Source organism: Engraulis encrasicolus, chromosome 18, assembly GCF_034702125.1.
Source record: "Engraulis encrasicolus isolate BLACKSEA-1 chromosome 18, IST_EnEncr_1.0, whole genome shotgun sequence".
NCBI classification, from domain to species: domain Eukaryota; kingdom Metazoa; phylum Chordata; class Actinopteri; order Clupeiformes; family Engraulidae; genus Engraulis; species Engraulis encrasicolus.
The window spans coordinates 26,994,539-27,017,589 of record NC_085874.1 but is presented as its reverse complement, the minus strand read 5'-3'; the positions used below and the strand labels follow the sequence as shown (position 1 = coordinate 27,017,589).

General features: G+C 43.7%; 1 protein-coding gene across 1 annotated transcript; it reads left to right on the top strand.

Moving 5' to 3' along the window:
• The first annotated feature begins 1,449 nt into the window (after nucleotides 1-1,449).
• Nucleotides 1,450-17,846, top strand: LOC134469218 (apolipoprotein B-100-like). Its single transcript, XM_063223359.1, has 28 exons — nucleotides 1,450-1,504; nucleotides 2,968-3,071; nucleotides 3,479-3,624; nucleotides 3,793-3,940; nucleotides 4,160-4,312; nucleotides 4,653-4,777; nucleotides 4,872-4,957; nucleotides 5,066-5,516; nucleotides 5,603-5,717; nucleotides 5,824-5,970; nucleotides 6,067-6,278; nucleotides 6,382-6,577; nucleotides 6,681-6,860; nucleotides 6,951-7,154; nucleotides 7,262-7,429; nucleotides 7,523-7,728; nucleotides 7,823-8,002; nucleotides 8,113-8,225; nucleotides 8,319-8,520; nucleotides 8,621-8,793; nucleotides 8,912-9,075; nucleotides 9,186-9,295; nucleotides 9,593-9,966; nucleotides 10,128-11,158; nucleotides 11,240-16,004; nucleotides 16,116-16,236; nucleotides 16,340-16,526; nucleotides 16,651-17,846. Exons 1-28 carry the CDS (start codon nucleotides 1,450-1,452, stop codon nucleotides 17,623-17,625), a joined length of 11,091 nt encoding a protein of 3,696 aa, XP_063079429.1. The 3' UTR covers nucleotides 17,626-17,846.
• The last annotated feature ends 5,205 nt before the right edge of the window (nucleotides 17,847-23,051 follow it).

Below are 23,051 nucleotides of genomic sequence, written 5' to 3'. Positions count from 1 at the left end.
TTAAAATGTGTTTTTTCCATATGGTTTTTCCCATTGTTTCCCCCATTTCTGTCCCTCATCCTAAAACAATCACACAGTGTGTTCAATGGACCGCCTAATGATTTCATTCAAAGTTATCACAAGGTGCTAACAGGCTTTAAAGGGGGTTGTTTATTGTGATCTACACTTTGTACGTTTTGCCATTTCACATAAAAAATCAATCCCCCTCACTGGGTAAAGAAAAGGTTGACACATGGACAGTGTCAACACCAGCCTGTGGTCACACGCGTGCAGCAACTAAACATTTACTGTACCATTTGTGTTATACAAGTCAGTGGAAGAATTCCCTGGGACATAGCATGGCATTTAAAAAAAACAAAACAAAACAAGATTGCATATGCTGAAAGGAAATAAGGTTTAAGTTTTGTTCCAGCCAAGACAGTGACACTGATATTTGGTAGTGTGACAAGAAGGCCCCAAGGTCTGTATTGTGGTGCATTTTACTGCTGCCCAGCTTACGCATTTTTTAATGAATTTGATGCATATTATTTACGTAGGTTGGTACTATTTACCAAGTATCACAGTCATGAAGAGAAAATACACAACTTCCACATTTTACAGTGTAGTTTGTAACACACATGTGGATGCCGCACACATTACACATGCACTTTTAGTTTTGTGCATTTAACATGTTTTAAATCCAGGACATTGTGCATCATTTTGCATCGCTTTGCTGTTGTCAGTTTATTCTAACTTCATTCTTACTAACTAACAGTTGCAGGAATTCTGTTACTGCATTTAGGTTTCAGATTTTGCAGATTCATTTCCCACCCTGCTGTCACCACATAGTGATTTTGCAACAAAACAACAAAAATAGGGGGGGGGGAGGTGATGATGGTCTAAGCACTATAATAGGTTGAAAATCAAGGCAAAAGGCTAAGATTGAGATTAGAGTATCAAAAAAGAAGAGGAGAGTGCTGCATTGGGTCAATTGTTTGAAGAAACGCGTAGGCGTTATCCCTTAAAATAAAGGATTTTGACTTTTTTCACCAAAATCAGAGTGCCTTGGATCCTTAAGACTACCATCTTCAACAGAGAGCCTATTGTTTGGGCCTTCACATCTTGGGAATAGTCCAACACTATGGACTGGAGATCAGAGTATGTCTGAGTAATCTTCTAGAAGACTGAGAAGGAAAAATCACTAAATACACTAAGTACAGTGTCTGCTATCTGGTTATCAGTGGGGAGGGAAAACTCTGAACCCTTATGAAATGTACCAACTTGCCTTTGTCCTGCCACACGAACAGATCATATGGACTTTGGAGCAGGAGCAGTATAGCTCCACTGTCCCACCTACCCCTCTTCCCTCGGTAGACCCAGGGGAGTATAAAAGGCCTGCTGTGGCGGAGGCAAATCAGTCTCGTTTGAGTCTCGCCCCAACCACAAGGAAGGAGCTTCATCGAACCCATCATGGGTGACACTAAGCTCTACCTCGTGCTGCTCCTCAGCGCCGTCGCCTTGGCACGTAAGTACCTCATCTCCTCTCTCCTCACTGGCCTGGGGACCATGTTTGGGCTGCCAAGTGGCCCTTGGGCAACTAATTGAGTTGGCCTCCCACATACGCTAAGGTCACATGCACAAGTCAGTCTCCTGGTCCTAAAATGTGGAAGACATGAAGTGAAAAATGAAGCTATTTTAGTCAATGCCATAGAATCTCAGGAAGTTTCTTGATTTCATCCTTCAGAAAATTGGGATTACATATAATCTATGGAAGTCTCTTGTTTTCAGTTCTTAGAAAGTATAGTAAGATAAGAAGATATTTTTCAGTTACGATGTACATCTTAAACATGTTCCTTCTCTTTGGGGACAATTATTTTTATAGGAAAAAAGTGAATAGTTGTAGTACAATGGCTTCTATTATTTTTCTGATTGTAGAACTCAGAAACAGACCAGGTATATCAGAGACCACTGCAAATGCAGCTTTAATGCATAAAAAAGAAGAAGCTTTAATTGAGCTTAATTGAAAGACTTGTCAAGTGAAATATAAGAAATAGTCTCAACTTTTACAGTTTTAAGATTAGTTCTCATTTGTTCTCACATTTGTTTTATTTAATAAATACAATAAATGAGTCAGTGAAGTAATACTTAAAGGGACACTGTGTGAGGTTTTTAGTTGTTTATTTCAAGAATTCATGCTGCCCATTCACTAATGTTACCTTTTCCATGAATACTTACCACCACCATCAAATTCTAAGTATTCATTATCACTGGGAAAATTGCACGTTTCATACATGAAAAGGGGGATCTTCTCCATGGTTTGCCATTTTGAATTTCCAAAATAGCCATTTTTTGCTGCACAAATGACTCTACTTGGAACATACTAAAAAATATGTGTTTATTACTTAGAAAACGTTCATGTAAAGATCAAATTTGGCACTTGGCAGCCCAGCTTCAATGAGCAGCATAGTCGCAGTGCCCTTTTTGACAATTTCCTGCACAGTGTCCCTTTAAATAGATCAAGTCAAGTCAAGTCGGCTTAATTGTCAATTTCTTTACATGTGCTGGTCATACAAAGAATTAAGAAACGTAACTTCAATTCTTTGTATGACCAGCGCATGTAAAGAAATTGACAATAAAGCCGACCTGACTTGACTTGATCAATTGAAGTATTCACTGTCTCATTTATTGCAGTTTCATAATGCAATTTCATTTTATTTGATCATAACGATTTATTCGTAAAACTATTTTTTTAAATACACTGTATTTGTTTCATGCTTGTCATTGATGTAAATTAATTTAAATATATATATAATTCATATTTTTTTGTCACATTTCAGGTGCTGATGATGATGCACCATGCCACAGTAAGTTTTTAATAGTGCAAAATATATGTACAATTGCTTATAGTTTTTTAATGGTTTAATAATTAGTTTAATAGTAATAGTTAACATATTGACCTGTCATGCACAATGTGTTAAATCCTTCTAGTGGCCCAGAGGTACAAGCCCTTCCACAAGTATGAATACCTGTATGAAGCCGAGTCCCTGAACTTCCTCAATGGAGCCGTCAATGGCCCCAAGGGCAGCTGCAAGGTATGACAAATAAGCTGCTGTGGATGTGCAGTATGTATGTATGTACAATACAGTGCACATATGTGTATTGGCATAAATATACTTTACATACATTTAGAACATCTATAATACAAGTATGCACTGTAGATATACAGATAATAGATTGTAGAACAGGAACGTCCACGATTTTTAATTTCAAGAAATAGACTTTTTTTCTGCATAATTTACTGTAATTTGGTCGTAGTAGTTGATCATTTGTTTATTACTTAGTAAATATTCATGAAAAGATCAAATTTGAGATCAAAGATCAAATTAGGCAGCATAGTTTCAATGAGTAACATAATTGCATAGTTCAATCCTACCGTAAATAGTGCACCTTTAAAAACAAAAATGACTACATTGGAAACCTTCAAATATTTCACACACAGGTGGAGATCGAGGTTCCTGGCCCCTGCCAGTACATCGTCCGTACCACTGAGTGCACGCTCAGCGAAGTTGCGGACTTTGATGCTGAGGGCAACCCAACCTTCGTCCCAGCTGCCACTGCTGATGCATTCAAGGCAGCCATGGAGAAGTACGATTTTTCTCTCAAAGATAATTACCTTTAACTCTTATTTTTTTAAACAAAAATGGAAATACCTGCATGCAGGTTTGACAAATACAAAACAGCACAGGTACTGCATGTTACTCATTTTGTAAAAAAGCATCATTAATGATGTGCCTACAAAATCACCTCACCTAGGAATGCCCTGAAGGTCACTGTTGAAGGGGACAACATCATCAAGCTCTTCCCTGAAGACGATGAGCCCGTCAACATCCTGAACATCAAGAGGGGAATGATCTCCGGCTTCGCTGTGCCTGTCCTGGAGGAGGAGAGGAACAACAGAATGGTACACAGACAATACATAAATTGAAGTTGAAACTCACAGAGTGAGAATGTTACTGCCAGTTGTTTTTTTTAAACAAATTTGCACTTAACTGTGACATGAGTGTCTATACATGAAGTAATTGCTGAACTAACACAGACTGTATGTTGATGGCACTGTAGGTCAAAAGGGTGATTGCCTTACAATAACATTTCCTATGGTGTTTTATTGCGTTCTCTCCAGCCCACCATCTTCGGATTGTGCAAGACTGACTACACTGTGAATGCCAGAGAGGACATCGCCACTGACGTCACCCTCACGCGTGACCTGACCAGGTGCGATCACTTCAGCCCAGTCAGCGACTACACCAGCCCCCTGGCCCTCATCACTGGATTGGTAAGTTGCTATAACAAATAAACAAATACCATTTTGATCTCACACACATCCACTTTTCCAGCAGCAGGGTCAAAATGTAAACTCCACGTTGTGCAGGTCTTCCTTGCCTTATATCACAAACAAGCAACCATAGTATTAACAATGATTATCAAATCTGCAATATGAAACAAAATGCAGACTCACAGTATGAAATATGTTATAGCACACACCACTGTAGACTTTGCACCATTCTCAAAATGGCATTGTGGCAAAAATTCATTGATGCTTTTAGAACTGGCCTACATTAAATAAATAAATAAATAAATGGGTAGCTATAATTCAATTCCCCTTCCTTATGCAGAACTACCCTGTGGCTAAGATGATCAAGAGCACCCAGACTTGCAACTACCAGTTTGACAATGCTGAGCACCACCCAACCGGAGGTGAATGTATTGAGAACCACATCCTGATGCCTTTCTCTCACAAGTAAGTCAGAGATTAATCTGTGTCCAGATGGGTCAAAAATGCACAAGAGTCCAAGAAGGTTCAGGTGGTAATCAATTTGTATTCCTGTCCAAAGGGGCAAGTATGGAGTTACCAATGTCAGCAAGCAGAAGGCCCAACTTCTGGCTGTCTCTGAGTACAACGATAGAGTCTTTGAACCAAGTAAGATTTCTGTCATGGTTATATACTGAAAATTCAATTATGTTATTTTTACTTATTCTGAGAAAATGTAGATTTTTATACAAAGTAATTGGTCTGTGTGATTTGCAGAAATGGAGAATGAGCAGACCTTGACCCCACATGCCAGCATTGACAAGAGCCCCATTCAGGACAAAGACACCACTCTTGCCCTTCTGAGGGAACTGGCTGGTCTGTCCAAGACTGATGATGGTCACAAGAGAGCCTTCCTGGCCCACAGAATCGTCAGCATGATCCGCAAATTCTCTGCAGAGACCCTCCACGCTGGCGTGCCTGAGGCTCTGGAAATTTCCCGCTCTCTGACCTACCAGGCTCTGTTCCAGTGCGGCACCCCAGAATGCAACAGCGCCATCATGCAGATCCTCAGGACCTTCGACAAGGATTCTATGGAGATTGATGCCACCATCTATGCCATGGGTCTGATGCCAAACCCTACTCGCCAGCTTGTCAGTGACATGCTGGAGATGGCCAAGTTCAAGCAGAGCAAGCCCATCTTCTACGGTGCTAGCAATGCCATCAAGAAGTACGTCAGTTTAAAGTAATTGCTTGTAAATTTAAGACAATACTTTGAATGAGAAATAATTAAAAATGCATTGTATTTATTCACAGGCTGTACGCAGCTGAGGGCAAAGTGACTCCTGAGCTCGAAGCTGTTGCTGAATTTGCCTTGGAGCAGATTGGAGACTGTACTGGTGACCAGGAATACGTTTACATGTCCCTGAAGGTATGTTGCTGTGATTTTGAATTTGTTAACATCCAGCCATGACAGATAATTCAAGTTGTCCATCATTTTGGTTAGTGTTGTGACCGTGTCTCACTATGTCTTTCAGGTGATTGGCAACATGGCTGCTGCTATGGCAGCTACCAGCCCTGCCCTGAAAACTGCTGTGATCCAGTGCTTTAACCAGCCTGGTGCTAGTCCAGAGGTTCAGCTCGCTGCCATCCAGGCCTACAGACAGGCCACTCTGCCTGAGGAGGTAAGCTGGCATCTTTCTGCATTTTCCCGTTTAGTGAAAATCACACCGGAGCATTTGGAACATAACTGACTGGTATATTTCTTATGTTCATTACAGGGAAGAGAAGTGCTTATGCAGGTCCTTTTGGACGGTGCTGCCCCACTGCAGAAGAGAGCTGCTGCCTACCTGATCCTCATGAAGGACCCCCAGCCCTCTGAACTGGCTCAGCTGGCTGCTGCTCTGCCAATTGAAGAGAACCAGCAGGCCAAGAGCTTTGTCATCTCTCACGTGACCAACATCCTGAGCTCCACTGCACCCGAGACCCAGGAGTAAGTGAAACCACAAACTGTGTTGTTCACTCCATTGCACTTGATGTGTAGACCGCGTTGAAACCATTGTTGAAAATGCTAACCATTTGTTGTATTAAAACAGGCTGAGGCAGAAGATCCTTGATGCCCTGCAGGGCAATGAGGTTGGAACTGTCATGGACCCAACCAAGTTCTCCCGCAACTACAAGATTGGATCCATTGAAGGAAACATGCTTTTCGATGGCTCTAGCTATCTGCCCAAGGAGGTTGTGCTGGATATTGCCCTGAATGCTTTTGGCTTTGATGTGGACATGATTGAGGTATACATTCACAGTTATACTTCAGTGTGAAATGTGTGCATATTTGAGAAGTCTTTAATTTGCACATGTATCTGCCTCACCTAATTGTCTGCTTTGCTTTTAGATTGGTGTGGATGGCAAGGGTCTTGAACCAACTGTTGAAGCCCTGTTCGGTGCTAATGGTTTCTTCCCCGACACTGTGATGAAGACCATTGCATACACCGCTGACACACTGCCAACCCAGTGGAGTCAGACTCTGAAGAACATGATCCCCGCCCTGGGCAATGACAGGAGAAAGAGAGAGGTATAGTCATGAATCTATCTAACGCTATCACATCAAGAGATTAAGCTTTTAGTGTTAAAGAATAGAAACTGATATTTTCTCTCCTTGCAGTCTTCCCAGAACCTGCTCAGAGAGCTTGCTCGTAATGTCAACAAACTGTTCAGAGACCTGAAGGGTCTTGATGCCCCTGACGCCATGGTTTACCTGAGACTGCTGGGAATGGAACTTGGCTACCTGAAGACCAAGGATATTGAAAACATGGCCTACTCTGCTCTTGTTATGGTTGACAACATGTTGAAGATGTTCCCTACTGATGTGAGTTTTTTGCAAAAACATCCAAACCAACAAAGCAAAGCGAGATCATAAACCAACGGCTGGCAAACCAAACAATTGTTTTACATATTGTCATACCTGTTTTCCAGTTCCTCAAGGGACTTCTGACCAGCACTGACAATGAGCTGTTTGCCCACTACGTCTTCATGGACAATGAATTCTACCTGCCAACTGGTGCTGGTGTCCCTCTGAGGGCTGCCTTCAATGGTGTCATTGCCCCTGGAATCAAGGGAGGAGTGCATCTTGCTGCTGACATGGTATGGCATTAACTATAGACAGTGTGTATTAATATAATTTCACACACATCTCATCCTAGAAGATGCTTACAATTCCATGTTTCCCTTTCACAGAGTGAGGTGGCTTTCGAGCCATCTGCTGCCATTGAGGTTGTGACTGAGGTTGGAGCTCACTTCCCCGACTTTGTTCAGTCTGGTCTGGAAATGCGCACCAATCTTTACCACGACAGTGGTCTGAAGGCCAAGGTGGCTATTGCCCCCAACAACATCCAGCTGACCATCCCTGCCCCTACCCACCCAGCAAGACTCATCAGCTTCTCGTAAGTTTCTTTTTTCATTCATCTGTTTGGGCAGATGCATACCGATCAGTCAATGAAAACCAAGTGATTGATTACATTTCTTCCTTTATAACAGCAACCGCCTGCTGTCTCTGCATGGTGCTGAGGTCAAGTCCATCCCAGCCACAGGAGAGAGAGTCGATGTGGCTGAGTGCACTCCATTCTTTGCTGGTGTGAAGTACTGCACAGCTCTTCAGTATTCTGAGGCTCTGTACACTGATGCATCTCCCTATTTCCCCTTCACTGGAGACAGCAAGTAAGCAACCATAGATCAAATTTGGTGATAATATAATTTAAAGCAGGATGTTTTATTGCATGTACTCGAGGCTCAGGAGTGTTGAAAGCAACTTTTCCCTTTTCCCATAGGCTGGCTATTGAGCTGCACCCCACTGGTGAAGTCTCCGAATATGTTGCCAACCTTGCCCACTCCTATGAGGACAAGGTTGACACACTGACTCTGACCCTGAAGGCTGCAGGTAGTTATAGAACACATCACTGACAAATGCAGTTGGTATTACTGTGGCACACATCCAGGTCATTTGAACACATTCTCCTTTTTCTGTCTGCCCTAGACTCTGAGGCCACAGCAGTTGCTAAGTTCAACAGGCAGAAGTACACCATTGAAGCTGATCTCCAGATCCCCGACTATGACCTGGAGGTTGGCCTGAGGGTTGGCTCTGTCAACCCCGAAACCAAGGGACAGGCCACACACTCTGTCCAGGTTGACCTGTGGAACAAGCATGTTCCTCAGGCATCTCTCGTTGCACTGGCCAAGTAAGAAACAAAGAAAAAACAATTTCCAAATGAAGGCATTGCACATACTGCATTTTATGATCTGGTTATGTGCAGCCATAACTGTTTTTGTTTCTAATAGAATTGCAGGAATGAAGGATGCTACTGTGGATCTTCGTCTCCTGGTGCCTGTTCTGCATGCTGATGCTAAGATTGCTGCACATCTTCACCGTGGTGATGAGCTGTCTGTGGAGCTTATGACCGATGTTAAGTTGCCAGAGACTTCCTCTGTCCAGAAGATCACTCTGAAATACGGTGGGTGGTCAACTGTTGCTGGGAATTCCTTTTTTATAATTGCTTTGTACATGTACCCTTTTGCTTCAGTAAACCCTTTAGTTATACGTGCATGGTGTATTATGTGATTGTGTTGCAGATAATGACAAACTGGAGGCTGAGATTAAGTCTGATGTGGACTCTGCGATCCAGAACATCATCCCCAACTTCGATGGTCTTAAGGCTAAGGTCGAGGAGGCCCTTGACTCTCCGATTGGTGAGACTGGCATGAACTTCCGTGATGTCCTTGCTAAGTCAGTCGAGGTATGTATATAATGATGGTTACATAACTGTGCCTATATTCTCAAAATCAATCTACTAGCCAGATCTTGAAAATATCATGCTCATTTGTATCGTCCAATTTGTTTTATTAGACTACCAATGCCTACCTGGAAAAGCTGGAGGCTGAACTTCCCTACGTGCAGAATGTGAGGCTTCCTTCTCTCCCTGAGCTGTCTCTGCCTGAGAAAATCTACCTGAATGCGTAAGTGATCTACTTTGTGGTTATGTTTTGCTATATGAATAATGTGTCAATACTGAGCATTGTCTGTGGAGAAATACTAATTGTTGCGGGAATAGGGAGTTTTGTACTCAATCTCATCAAGAGGCTGTAGTATATGACATAATAATAACAATAATAATAATAACAATAACGACAATAATAATAACAATGATAATAATAATACTTTATTTTAAGAGAAATTGAGAGGCACTTCAGTTGTTCAACCACATTGATTTACATGTATTTGACGTTTGACTGTACATTTTTCATCATTTACAGTGAGGCTGATGCCAAGTACCACTTTGGCAAGCACTACTACACCTTGACCCTTCCTCTGCCCCTTGGTGGAAAATCCTCTGGAGACCTGAACTTCCCTGATGTTCTCTCCACCCCTCACCTGGCCGTGCCCCAACTTGGCCTGGAGGTGGCCTCCATCGACATCCCTGTTCCTGAGGTCTTCGTTCCAGAGCATGTGTCTGTGTCTGTGCCTGTCCTTGGAAGGGCTGAAGTGTCTGCCAAGATCCACAGCAACATTTACAACCTGGAAGCTGGTGTTTCTGCAGGAAGAGATGAAGTTGACCACCCTAGCTACTCTGCTAAAGTAGATGTCACTGGAAGCTGCCCTGTGGATCTCCTCTGTTTCAAGGCTGAAGGTAAAGGAAGAACGTGAATATACTGTTAACCTAAATTTTCCATGTTTAGAAAAAATTAGCCCATCTTAAAATGAACATTAATGTATAAACAACAAACATTTTCAACCATAACATCAGTGTATTCAAACTGTGATGGCTTACAAATGTTTTTGTTTACCTAGCTGTGGCGCAGGTTGCTGGAACCCCTGGCTCCCTGAAGGCTGAGGTGACAACTCATGTGAACAACAAGCTTATTGATGTCACTGCCAGCATTGTGGAGGAAGCTACCATTGATGACAAGTTCCACTTGAAGTCCAACAGCAAGATCGATGCAAACAGCCCTCTTGGCGCACAGGTAGCTGTGGCGTACACCACTGATGCTGGTCTCAACGCAGAGGGAATCTCTGGAAATCACAATCTGAATGCAGCCATCAAGGCTGGTCCGATCTATGCCAATGCTGAGGTGTCCCAGACGCTGGAGCTTTTCCCACTCAGGCCAGAGGCAAAGATCGACCATTCTATCAAGATTGATTCCACCCTGATCAAGGCCCAGAACACATTTGCCGCAACCTTCGCTAACGGTGAGCTGACTGCCACCGCCGACACCACAGCTCTTGATGACGCACTGACCAACCATGCCGAAGTCACCCTCAAGGAATCCGTCCTGACTGTGAAGTCCGACACCAAGGCTGATGCTCTTGGCCTGAAGGTTCAGCATGTGGCCGAAGGTTCCGCTGGAGCAGGAGCAGTTAACATCAAGATGGAGACCAGTGCTGATCATGAAGAAGACAAAATCCATTCTCTTGTGACTGCCACCCTGGATGTCAATGGACTGGCTGTGAACAGTGATGCTGATGTCAAGCTTGGTGAGAACACTGCAACCCACAAAGCTACTCTGACACTGAACAAGGAGGGTCTGGCCACCAATGGAGCCACATCTCTGCAGAGCCCACTGAAGTTGGAAAACACATTCAGCGCTTCCCTGGATGCATCCAAGGTCGCTGTTAATGTTGACCTCAAGGGAGAAATCTCTGAGATGAAAACAGCCCATTCTGTGTCTCTGAGTGGAACACCCGCTTCCATTGCTGCCAACATCAATGGTGAATTGTTCATCATGGAGGGAACTGCCTACACTCATTCCGCTGCCTTGGATGTGCACGACTTTACTGCATCTTTGACGATCAACAACGACCTGAAGGTCCTGCATGCTCACGTGGAGAATCACGCTGAACTGAAGCTGGTGCCATACAATGCTGACCTGACAGGAACCGTGAAGGCAACCGTTGGTGAAGAGGAGCTGAAACACACCTATGAAGTGAAGTATGCTGACCTTGTTGCCAATGCCAAGTGCAGCACAACTGGTAAGCTTCTGGGAACTCACCTCAGCCAGAACACTGAAGTTGAGATTGCTGGCCTTACTGTGAGAGCAAACAATGATGCCCGCTTCAACTCCCAGATTCTCCGCTTCGACACCACCACCCGTGCTACAGCTGTTCCCTTCAGCTTCAACCTTGACTCCATCGCCAATGCAGATGCTGACCTCAGCCTATCTGGAAAGCACACTGCTCAGATTTACAGCAAACTCCTGGTGAAGGCAGAGCCACTTGCATTCGCACACGCTCATGAGTGCAGAGTTTCAACCTCTCAGGCCCTTGACAGTGGTCTGGCCGTTGACACTGGAGTTGAAGCCAAGATTGAATCTATGCTGACTCCCTCTGACCAGAAGGCCCATGCTGTTGTGAAGGCCAAGGTCAACAACAATGCCATCAACCAGGAGGTCAGTATCTACAACAACCCTGCGGGTCTTGGAGTGGAAGTTGCCGGAACCGCCCTGACCAGTCTGCTTGAAGAGAATCAAGAGTTTGCCATTTCTGGTTTCCTGAAGTACGACAAGAGCACATCCAGCCATGTCATTCACCTGCCATTCATTGAGGCTCTACCTGCTCTTCTTGAAAATGTAAAGATCACCATTGTGAGTATTGCAGAGTCCCTGCAGGCTTTCATCGCCAAGGAGGACCTTGTTAACAAATTGCAGGGCATTCCCCAGCACATCAGCGACTTTGTTAAGGCACTGGAATTGGAAGCAAAAGTAGCCAAGCTCAAGGATGACCTGCTGTCTCTGACCCGTGACTATACCATCAGCCTGGAAGACCTGGAGGCCACTCTGGTCACCCTGAGGGCTGCCGCTGAGAAGCTCATTGCTGATCTTGCTGCACGAGTGAATGAATATGTCCAACTGGTCAAGGAGCTTATTGCCAACGGAACTCTGTCTCAGGCTGTTGTGCAGAGGCTTAGTGATCAACTCCATGCTCTGAGTGAAGAATTTGACATCAATGCCTTGCTTGTTAACATCATTGAGGTAGTCGAAGAGCTGATCAAACAGCTTGATCTCTCAAAACTGCAGGACAGCAGTTTGGCTCTCTTGCATGAGCTGGATGCTCAGTATGGCATCAAGGCCTTCCTTGAAGGCAAAGTGGCTCAGCTGAAGGACATCATTGCAAACTTCAGCCTGGCTCAGTTTGTTGAGGATCTGAAGGCCCTGCTTGTCTCCATTGACATTGAAGGATTCGTCAACACACTGGTGGAAAAAATTCCAACGGCACAGATTCAGCACCTTTTGGATGCAGTAAAATCTTTGATCACTGACTTGGATGTTGTTGGCAAGATCAATGCAGTGTATGGCAATGTAAAGGCTGTTCTTGTTAAATATGAACTTGACAAGAGAGTTGAGGCAATCCTGGAAAAGGTTGTTGAGCTTGTCCAGAAATTCAAAATTGATGAGACTATCCAGGTTGTTGCTGACACTCTGAAGAGCATCCACATCCCTGTCACAGAGACCCTGGAAGCTGCTATCGACTTCCTGAAGGCTGCTGACATTAACCATGCTATTGAGCAGTTGAATGCATACATTGATGCCCTTGTACATGCTGTGAAAACATTCGACTACAATGCCTTTGTAGACCAGGCCAATGAGAAGATTGCTGCTTACACTGCTTGGCTGAACACAGTCATTGCTTCTCTTGAAATTCCACAGAAGGTTGAAGCAGCCAGAGAATTCGTCAACTTTGCCCTGTCCACTCTGAGCGGTCTCCTGGAGGAGCTCAGGGCAGTCAAGGTAGCTGATGCACTGAAGAATCTGAAGGACATCATCGACACTGTGGCCCTGAATGACATTAAGGCACTGCTGGAAAAACTCCCTGAATTTGACCTCAAAGGTGAGCTTGCCCATTACCTGGAAGCAATTAGCAACCTGTACAACCATGTTGTGGACACCATCCTCGTAACTCTCGCAGGACTTGTTGATGCAGTCCAGAAGGTTCTTGCTGATCAGGCAATTTTTGCTCAACTCAAGCAGCTCGTTGAAGGACTTGCAGCTGGCCTTAAAGCAGCTGAGTTGGATGTCCCAGCCATCGCTGTCCCTCTTACTGACCTGACCCTGCCTGCCTTCAAGGTTAGCCTGGGCAACCTTCAGGATAGCCTCCCAACCCAGATTGACCTCCCAGAGTTCAGCATTGCAGGTGTTTATACTGTCCCAGCCATGACCGTTACTTATGATGACCTCAAGGCAAAGGTTCAGCAGCTGATTGAGCTGATTCTTAACTTTGAAATCACCGCTCTGGATGTCGATGCCTTCTTTGGAGAGCTCGCCGTGAACTACCTGCCTGACCTTTCTGCCGTGGCACTGCCCGAAATTGTCCTTCCAGAGATCTCTCTGCCTGCAATCCCTAAGGTTAATGCTGAGCATCTTTTTGACATGCCTCTGGTAATTCCTGAGATCAAGCTTCCTCATCTTCCCACTGAGCTGATTGTGCCAGCTTTTGGAAAACTCTATGGAGAAATCAAGCTGAACACTCCCATCTACAACTTCAGATCTGCAGCTGAATTCCAAAGCCCTGAAGTGACTCAGTACACAGCATCTCTTACTGCCCAGGGAGCATCCACTGTCCTTGTGGGATTGGACTGCAGCTTGGACTCCACCGCTAGTGTGACGTTCCCAGAGATGACTCACGTTGTTGTTGCAGAAACCCTGAAGCTCACATCTTCCATCCTTGAGGTGGACCATGAGGCAACAGTGAACCTCCAGCCCCTCCCAACAGAAATCACTGCTAAGACCACCCTGAAGGCAAACGCAGGTCTTCTCACAGCTGAGGTTGTACACAGTGCACAGGCAGCTGCTGGTCTGGCTGACCATGCTCTGACTTTCACCCTTGGACAAGAAGGAACTGCCAAGATTGGTCTCCCAGACTACACTGATGAGGGTACCATCAAGAGTGATTTGACATACACCATGGATATCAACACAGCCAAGCTGACATACACTGGTGACATCAACACTAATGCTCTTAAGCAGAAGCAGGTCTTGAATGCTGATGCTGTTGTCCTCAGTTACATCAAATTTGATGCCCGCATCGAGTCTGAGTCCCCACTCATCAAGAGCAGTCTGGTGACTGCATCTGGAAACGCTAACTTCGCAGACTTGAAGGTTGAAATCAAGGCCAACCACGACACCGAGCTCGATGGAGCTCTCAGTGGAACCCTGTCCAACTCCATCCATGCTATGGTTAAACCCATTGAGATTGTGCTGGACTTCAACAACAAGGGTAGTGCCAAGGCTGAAGTGGCTGACCTTGCCGCCAATCTTGATGTCCAGAATGACTACTCCGTCACCCTGGCCCTTGATCATCAGCACATCAACACCATGGCTCACGTTGAACTGAACCAGCAAAAGCTCGGCTACAACCTCACTGTTGACCACAACCAGGCAGAACTTGGCATCTATGCTGCTGTTGATGGTGATGTTCACCTCGACTTCCTGACCGTGCCCCTTCGCATCCCCTCCTTCACTGTGCCATTTACTGGCCTCAGGACCCCAGGCCTCAGTAACATTATCCCATTTGAGCACTCTGGTCTGAGCCACCTGCTGACCTCCACTCACCAGACACTTGATGTGGATACCAAGCTTGTGTACAAGAAGAGCAGGTTTGCTCCCATTCTGGATCTGGGCCTGATTAAACTTCCAGCCATTGGCAAACTGGTCTCTGAGGTCTCTATCAAGTCCGTCATTGTCAACCTGAATGTCAATGCTGAAATCTCTGCTGAGGATGATGTGGCAATTCACATTGGTGCCATTTCTGATTCTGTTTTCGAGAGTCTGAAGGCCAAGATTGAGGGTACCAGCAGGCTTACTAGCAAGAGCGGTCTGAAACTGGCCACATCTTTGGCAGTCGAGAATGCACATGTGGAAGCTACCCATGACAGCACTCTGAACCTAGCCGATGCCAGCGTCGCTTCTGCTTCCACCCATCTCAAAGTGAACCTGCCAATCCTCACTGCTGATGCCGAACACAAGTTTACTCTGAGCCTGGAGGGACATCCTACAGCAAACTCCAAACTCAACCTGAAGTACACTTTGAACATTCCATTCATCAAGGCTGTTGGTGGTGGAGATGCTGAGAATGAGGTGAAACTTGAGCTTGGTCTTCTCTCCATTTCCCTGGAAACAGCAACAAAGGGAAACATTGATGGAACCATCCTGGACACAGGCCTTGTCAAGGGAGCCTTGGATAACACAGCCAACGCCTACCTGAACGAGAATGGCCTGCGTGCAGCTGTGAAGAGTGTTGGCAACGCACATGTCAGCCATGGTGACCTGAAGGTGGAGCTTGATCTTGATGAAGACATTGCTCTTGAAGCAAGCCTGGTCCGCGTCTACGCAACTGCAAACATTGCCTCAAACAATGACCTCGCTGTAGGAGCTGTGACTTCTCAGGGCAAGCATGCTGCCAAGGCCACCATTGACCTGACTGTGGGCTCTCTGGCCGCTGATGTGGAAGTTGACCTTGCCCAGCCAAGCACCTTGGGTGACCTCAGCATCTATGACAAGACTGTGATTGATCTGACTCTCGCGAAACAGAAGGTAGCCGCCAATGCCAAGATTGTTACACCCGTGTACACCACCACTGCTGCAGCTGAACTCGAGGGTTCAATTCCCAATGCCAAGGGTGCATTCAAGATCTCTGCAACATCCCCCATCGAGGTCCTGGTTTACGATCTGGATAGTGAGTATCAAACTCATTCTAATACTTCTGTTGTGATATTCCTCACACTATAATTTAAATATAGACATTTGATGAGATGATGGCTTAATGATATTTGTTTCACAAATATAGGCTCCATCGCATCTGCTGTGGAGGAGTCTGCCCTGAGCCTGACCGCCAAGGCTGTGCTTACTCATGCTGAGCTGACCGTTGATATTCAGAATGTTCTCACCGCAGCTATGTCTGATGATGGGTAAGTTTGAAACAGCCTCTCTACTTGTAAAAAAAGATTTTATTTTGAGAGGAACTTTCCATGGAAATTATACTAATTTCTACTGTATCCATTTTATTTTTAGTGCCTTCCGCCACTCCCTGAATGTGGATATCAGCAGCCCCACCCTCACTGATGTGAACTTCCGTTATGCTGCACGCAAGGATGGTGCCAGCGCATCCATCTCCACTCCATCCACTGGATTCCTTGGTCTCCAGCTCCAGGGCAAGGTGCCATCTCAGCTGTACGCCAGACTGTACAGTCGATTTGCTGTGAGTATCATGGTTAATTTATTTTTTCCCTGCATATAGTGGATTTAACTATTGCCCTTCATCAATATATTTTCATTATTAGAACATGTCTCTAATTGGTGTATTTGCTCCTTTCTGCTCCCAGTCTGCCCCCGAGGACGACGTTGAGATTCTGATCCTCAGGGCTACCCCCAAGGACGGAGATAAGCTCCACCTGCAGGGTGCCTTCAACCTGGATGCCCCCAAGATCATCATTGACGGTCTGGTGGAAAGAATCCCTGCCATCACCTCCACTCTTGTGAGCTTCCTGGACAAGTATGGCATCGTCAGCGCTCTTGAGGGCGTGAAGAACACCCTAGTCAGCACCATCAATGAGGCTTACACCGCTGCCATCAGCCATGCCCCCGACATGAGCCAGCTGTCCATCCTCTTCAGAGATGTTTTCGTGCAGCTCCAGAAGACCGTTCAGGTTGTTCTTGATGCAGCCATCAAGTTCCTGAGGGAAACCCAGATTGACCTCCCAGGAATGGGCATGGTTACCCTGCCTGAGATTCTGCACAAGATCACAAGCAATGTTGGCGCCGTCCTCGACCAGCTTGTGGAGGTTGTCAGTGCTAACCTGTATGACGCCATCACACCAATCCTGGAAAACTTCGCCACTGTTGAGGTGACCATGCCTCTTGGTGGTGCTCTGACCGGTGCCCAGATTGTCGACCAAGTGAAGGCCATCCTTCACACCGTTGCTGAGCTGGTGAAGAACCTTGAGAGCCTGGACAAGATCCTGGAGAAGCTGGGTGAGACCCTCCATGCCGTTGTTGAGAAGACCCAGGAATTCATTGACAGCCTGCACTCTGACATGCTTGACAGCGTCTCCCTCTTCATCAACTCCCTGTACCACAATGTCCTTACTGTGGTGAAGACCGTTGTGGAGCATGTGGATTCCCTTCTGAATGTGGAGGAGCTTAACACCACCCTCACACAGGCTCTTGAGTTTGTCAAGGTCCTTCTGAATGAGGTGCTCACCAACGTCGCTGCTATTCTGCCCCATGGCGATGCTGGCTACCTGAGAGTGAGCAACGGTAGGCTGGAGGTTGAGCTTCCATTCGCTCTCCACCCTTAAGATGCAGTGCAAGTACACGCCAAGGTTGCAATCGTTCTCCGTATAGGAGAAAAGTGGACATTTTAACACTCTAATGGGGTGATATCATCCCTGTATTTATGCCAGCTAAGCAACACCTTTTACATTATTTAAAGTTACCACTATGTTCTCTGATGACCACTGTTGTTTCCTTTTGAAACACCATGTAATGTGCTGAGTGTATATCAATAAAGATCATCATTGCTGAAACACTACATCTGTATTTTTTTTTTCTTCACTACAAACTAAAGGGTTTTAACAACGTTGTAAAAACAGACAACCGACAGAACACAAGCGAATTCAAAATTGATAATATATTATTTCAACACATCAATACAACAATACTGAGAGAAAAGAACAACAATGTTATTATACAACAATACCAATAAATACCAATTAATAATGATAGAACACAAAACAGAAAGCAAAAAAATAAATAAAAAATTGGGATGAACACCCCGTTTAAAACCTGCATGCAGAGTTCTCTAAAATCTATAAAATCAAAACCCTTCCAAGTCCATCAAAATTCAAAAACTAAAACATCTGACCCTTACACAGACATAGGGAAATGTTTATGTTTTTGTTTCATAGAAGGTGCTCGGGTCATTTTGATTTCAACATGTGATCACTGTTGGGGAGCACTTAACTTGTCATGTCCCTGCATAACACATTCATAACAGATTTTATACACTTTGCATGGAGCATTCATGACGTTGTCATTAGACATTCATGCCAAAATTTTCATGAACATGGAAGATGAAAGGAGAGCCGCTTGTCAAAATAAAAGATAAGCAAAGCAGCATTGCGGGTTAGATGAAGCTTTTATTTTGTCAAGTTACTGTCCTTTTGTCTTCTATGTTTGTGAAAGGTTTGCTATGAATGTCTTCCGAAACAGTCATGAATCCTTCATGCAAAGCGTATAACAGCTGCTATGAATGTGTTATGCAGCGACATGCCAATTAAAGTGTAACCGAATGAAATTAGTACAAATATATTGTAAGACCAGGAAAAGGTTGGTTTGTTATCCCTGGGAATCATAAAAGCCACTTGATTGTGGTGGATTGGGGTTCAATCGATTGGCTCTAGATTTGTGTGCATTGTAACCAACACTGCCATCTGCTGGTATTTTGTAGAGTAGAGTACTTTTAATGAAGGAAATTGATGTATCTGTCAGTTTTACATAAATACACAAATACAAAAAATACACAAATACCTAATTCAACACATTATTGTACGGTAGGCTACATTGCAGTAAGACATAGGCAGCTATAGGCATCTAGGCCTATAGTACACACACAGCAATCAGCCTTACAGCTCTACACACACAAACACACACACACACACACACACACACACACACACACACACACACACACACACACACACACACACACACACACACACACACACACAGTTAAAGAGATACTCAGTGCAATACAGAATGATTTTCAAGTGTTAAAGAGTCCCTTGGTGCAGTAAAAAAGAACAAGTGTTTGATTGTTCGGTGTTAGTTGACCCTCAGTGCAAGTGTCCAAGGTTGGGCAAAGTGGTTGTCCCAGGGGGTGGGGGCAGGATGTAGTGGAGTTGCTTCCACAGTACAAGAGATTTGCAGTGGGGTGGGGGGGGTGCAGATGAGTGTCCAGATGTGGGGGTTGGCATGCAGTCCAGTGACCAATGGCAATCTCTTAGCCAGAACCAGGCGCAGAGGATGTTGATTATATATATTGCATTACATTACATTACATTACATTGCACTTAATTTATTCAAAGCGACTAACAGTTATTATTTTTCAGGGTATTGGTTACTGTCCCTGGAACAATGTGGGGTTACAGTAGTGGCCCTGCTCAAGGGCACTTCAGCCATTGATGGAGATGTAGGGAGAGGTCTGGGGGGATTCAAACCTGCAACCCACCTGCAACCCCTAGATTGAAAGACCAACTCTCTAACCACTAGGCCACGGCTGCCCATATATATCTGGTGAATTCCTCTGTTCTCTGGCCTTGTGATATTAGGTGCAACGCCATCAAAGACATGTAGGATCATCACTATCTTGAAAGAAAAACACAACTCAGATGTTACACTCTCATTTGCAGTTTATTAGGATAATTGAATGTGGGAAATCGACCTAAGCTAACCAAATCCATCTCCCTGCTCTATAGTATGTAGGATCACATGTTTTTGTTAACTGGATGGTGTAATATAAAACCAAGCACAACTTCTGCTGTCTGTCTGGGTATAAAGGCCTCCATTTAAACTGACAAACATCCAAGTAAGTGACAAAAAAAGGGGAATAAGAAAATAAGTTTTCTAATCTAGCCCTGGATTATTAATTAAGCCAGCCAACCATACAGCAGACATGCATGAGCATTAGCAAGATATTTATTTTTCCATACATGGTTTCTAATTATTTTTACCCCTCTGACTGCGCGAAACTAGCTGCGCACAACTCGACCTCTGATTGTTGGAAACCGCTGTAGGTCAAAAAATTAGCTCACGTGGTTGGCTGGCAGTGTCTTGTCCCTCCTCACAACATTGTGTTTATAAACACGGCGAACCCATGTATACGGTATTGAGAAAAATCAGAGGACCTCTGCCTAGCGGGGGACCCTCAGCTGCAGCCATATCTAGCCTGTGCGCCTAACCTGCCCTGACTAAACACCTTTGAACACCAGTGGGCCTTGATTTACTCATGTCACGTCAGGTCAAATGATGGATCAATGTGTCATCAGGTTTACATTGTTGTCATTGATTGATATGTTAAACTTCTGCTTTTTTTTGCATACCTCAGCTGGCAGGTGCGTCGGAGATGGCACCATGGGTCACTCAGCAATAGTTTAAAGAAACTCCGGCACACTGACCATTTCGCTGTTCTTTCTTTAATAAACGACGTTTCATCAGGCAACCTCATGAAGGTCTAGTACCTGATGAAGGTCTAGTACCGAAACGTCGTTTATTAAAGAAAGAACAGCGAAATGGTCAGTGTGCCGGAGTTTCTTTAAACTATTGATTGATATGTAACATGCCCAATAGCTTGGGGAGAGTTGCCTAGGCTAGATTATACCCCCAGACACAGTATGTAATACCATCCAACTATTCATACTGCATGCTGCATGTCAGTTTAGCCTCACATTGTTCAACATGTCCATTGGTTTGTATTTGTAAATGGATTTTTAAGGCAACCGTTAAACATTACTTTTCCAAAATTAAAATGATTAGGCCTATATCGTACCTAAAAGGCTAAAATGACTCAGCAGCCCTATATATCAGGCCCATCTATGCTCCTTGGGCATTCGGCTCCTTTAAACCTTTTCAACTTTATATATACTGTAATTAGTGCTGGATAATCTGGCTCCATAAGTGTACAATTCTGGACCCACTATTTGTTCTATTAATTTCCTGTACCTCTTAATAAGTGAAACCACCTGTATCTACCCCTGAGGTGTGCACTTAAAACCTTCACCAACTAATGGATGTTCATGCACTAACATCACAACCACCGAAATGAATTATCAAGCCCTTATCTCTGTATAGCCTGAGCAACTGTGATTTCAGTCAGTGCACTTCCCTACTGGACATCACGCTCTTTATACGCAGGTGTCAAAATTAAGACTTCATATCATGTCACCACTCTACCACAAGAGGGCAGTGCATGCATACCTCATTTCTATCACAGCGTGAATTTAAGTCTCACATACTGTCCTAGACTGGATGGAAGATCTGGGGTTTTTTTCGTTCTGTAAATGGAGTGTGTCATGCATTTTTTTTAAAATTGACAGTAGTATTCTAATGGCATTCATGTCTGAACTGCCAATTGTTTTATTAGTGTCGTCAGGATGCATGCAAAGCTTTTGAACTACTTCTAATAGGGGTTAAATGGAATAAATGGCATTCAAGAGAGGCTTCTTGCTGGCCTCAGTGTGTGAGTGTTTGCTCTTAGATCTCTGCTAGTCAGCCTATTTTTTTTTTTTAAACATATTTTTTTAACAATATTATACAATACTCTGATACACTTCCTTTAATAAACCATTAACTATTTTCCACATCTATTTCATAAACTATATACTATGTGATGATCTTGTAATGTTCCTACTTGCAAATATCTGTAATCACCGCAGCGCTGAAACCATTCTGTAGGCATACAGTACAAATGGCCTTGTCAAGAGAGAAAGCATATAAAACAGAAGGCCCTAGCCATAAATTATTAAATCACTGAGCCTAGCAAAAATTAGGAAAGTCGATTTGAAAAAGTTTGCTAAACACTAGAATAGACAAATTCTTTTCACGTTTATTAAATCGGGCCTTAATGTTTTTGGGAAGAGAGTTGTTTCTTCAGATAGAGACGACCAGAGAACACCCCCACTCCAACTTGACAATAAACACATGTGAAGAGGCATGAATAGTATTAAAATGAACCATTCTCTTTGCAGGAGACCTGGACTGTGCTTTAAATGTGGAGTAGGCACTTAGTTGTAACACTGCATTTAAGGTACACTGTGCAAGATTTTTAGTTGTGTATTTCCAGAATTCATGCTACCCATTCACTAATGTTACCTTTTTCATGACTACTTACCACCACCATCAAATTCTAAGTATTCATTATGACTGGGAAAATTGCACTTTTCCTACATTAAAAGGGGTATCTTTTCCATGGTCCGCCATTTTGAATTCCCAGAAATAGACATTTTTAGCTGGAAAAAAAAGACTGTACTTTGGCCATACTGGAAAATATTAATTTATTACTTAGTAAACGTTCATGAAAAGATCAAATTTGGCCATAGGCAACCCAGTTTCAATGAGCAGCATAGTTGCAGTACCTTTTTTGACCATGTCCTGCACAGTGTACCTTTAACAATTATTATGCAAATCCCATTTTTCACTGATTTCCCTAAATAATGCGTTTGATATTTCTTTTTATTGTTATTATTTCTTAAATACCCTAATCATTCACTACGTTCATATACAATGTTTTTAATTCTAAATTAATAATTCAGAATTAAATAGTTCCATTGAGTTTACTTTGATCTTTCCTTGAATTCCGTTTTCAAAGCAGAATTAAGCTTTATTCACAATTAAAGTCATTTAATTCCAAATTAAATGTCTCATGTAAAAGTAGCAATTGGAAGTTTTGTTCAATTTTTTTTTTATTTGTACGCTAACGGCTGATGACATAAACATTATGATGACTGTCATTTATATTGATTATTTGGGGAAATCAGTGAACTTGATGTAGATAGCCTAATAATTTGGAATGCTGTGTGGTTTACTTTATATTTCCTGAAATTATGCTGCCCAATCACAAATATCTTTTTCCCCCCGAATCTTCTTACCACCACACAATTCATTTGGACAGTATTTCTAAGAGTTCTTTTTTCCCTGGACATTTGTTGTTTTCATGGCTTTTCTCCAT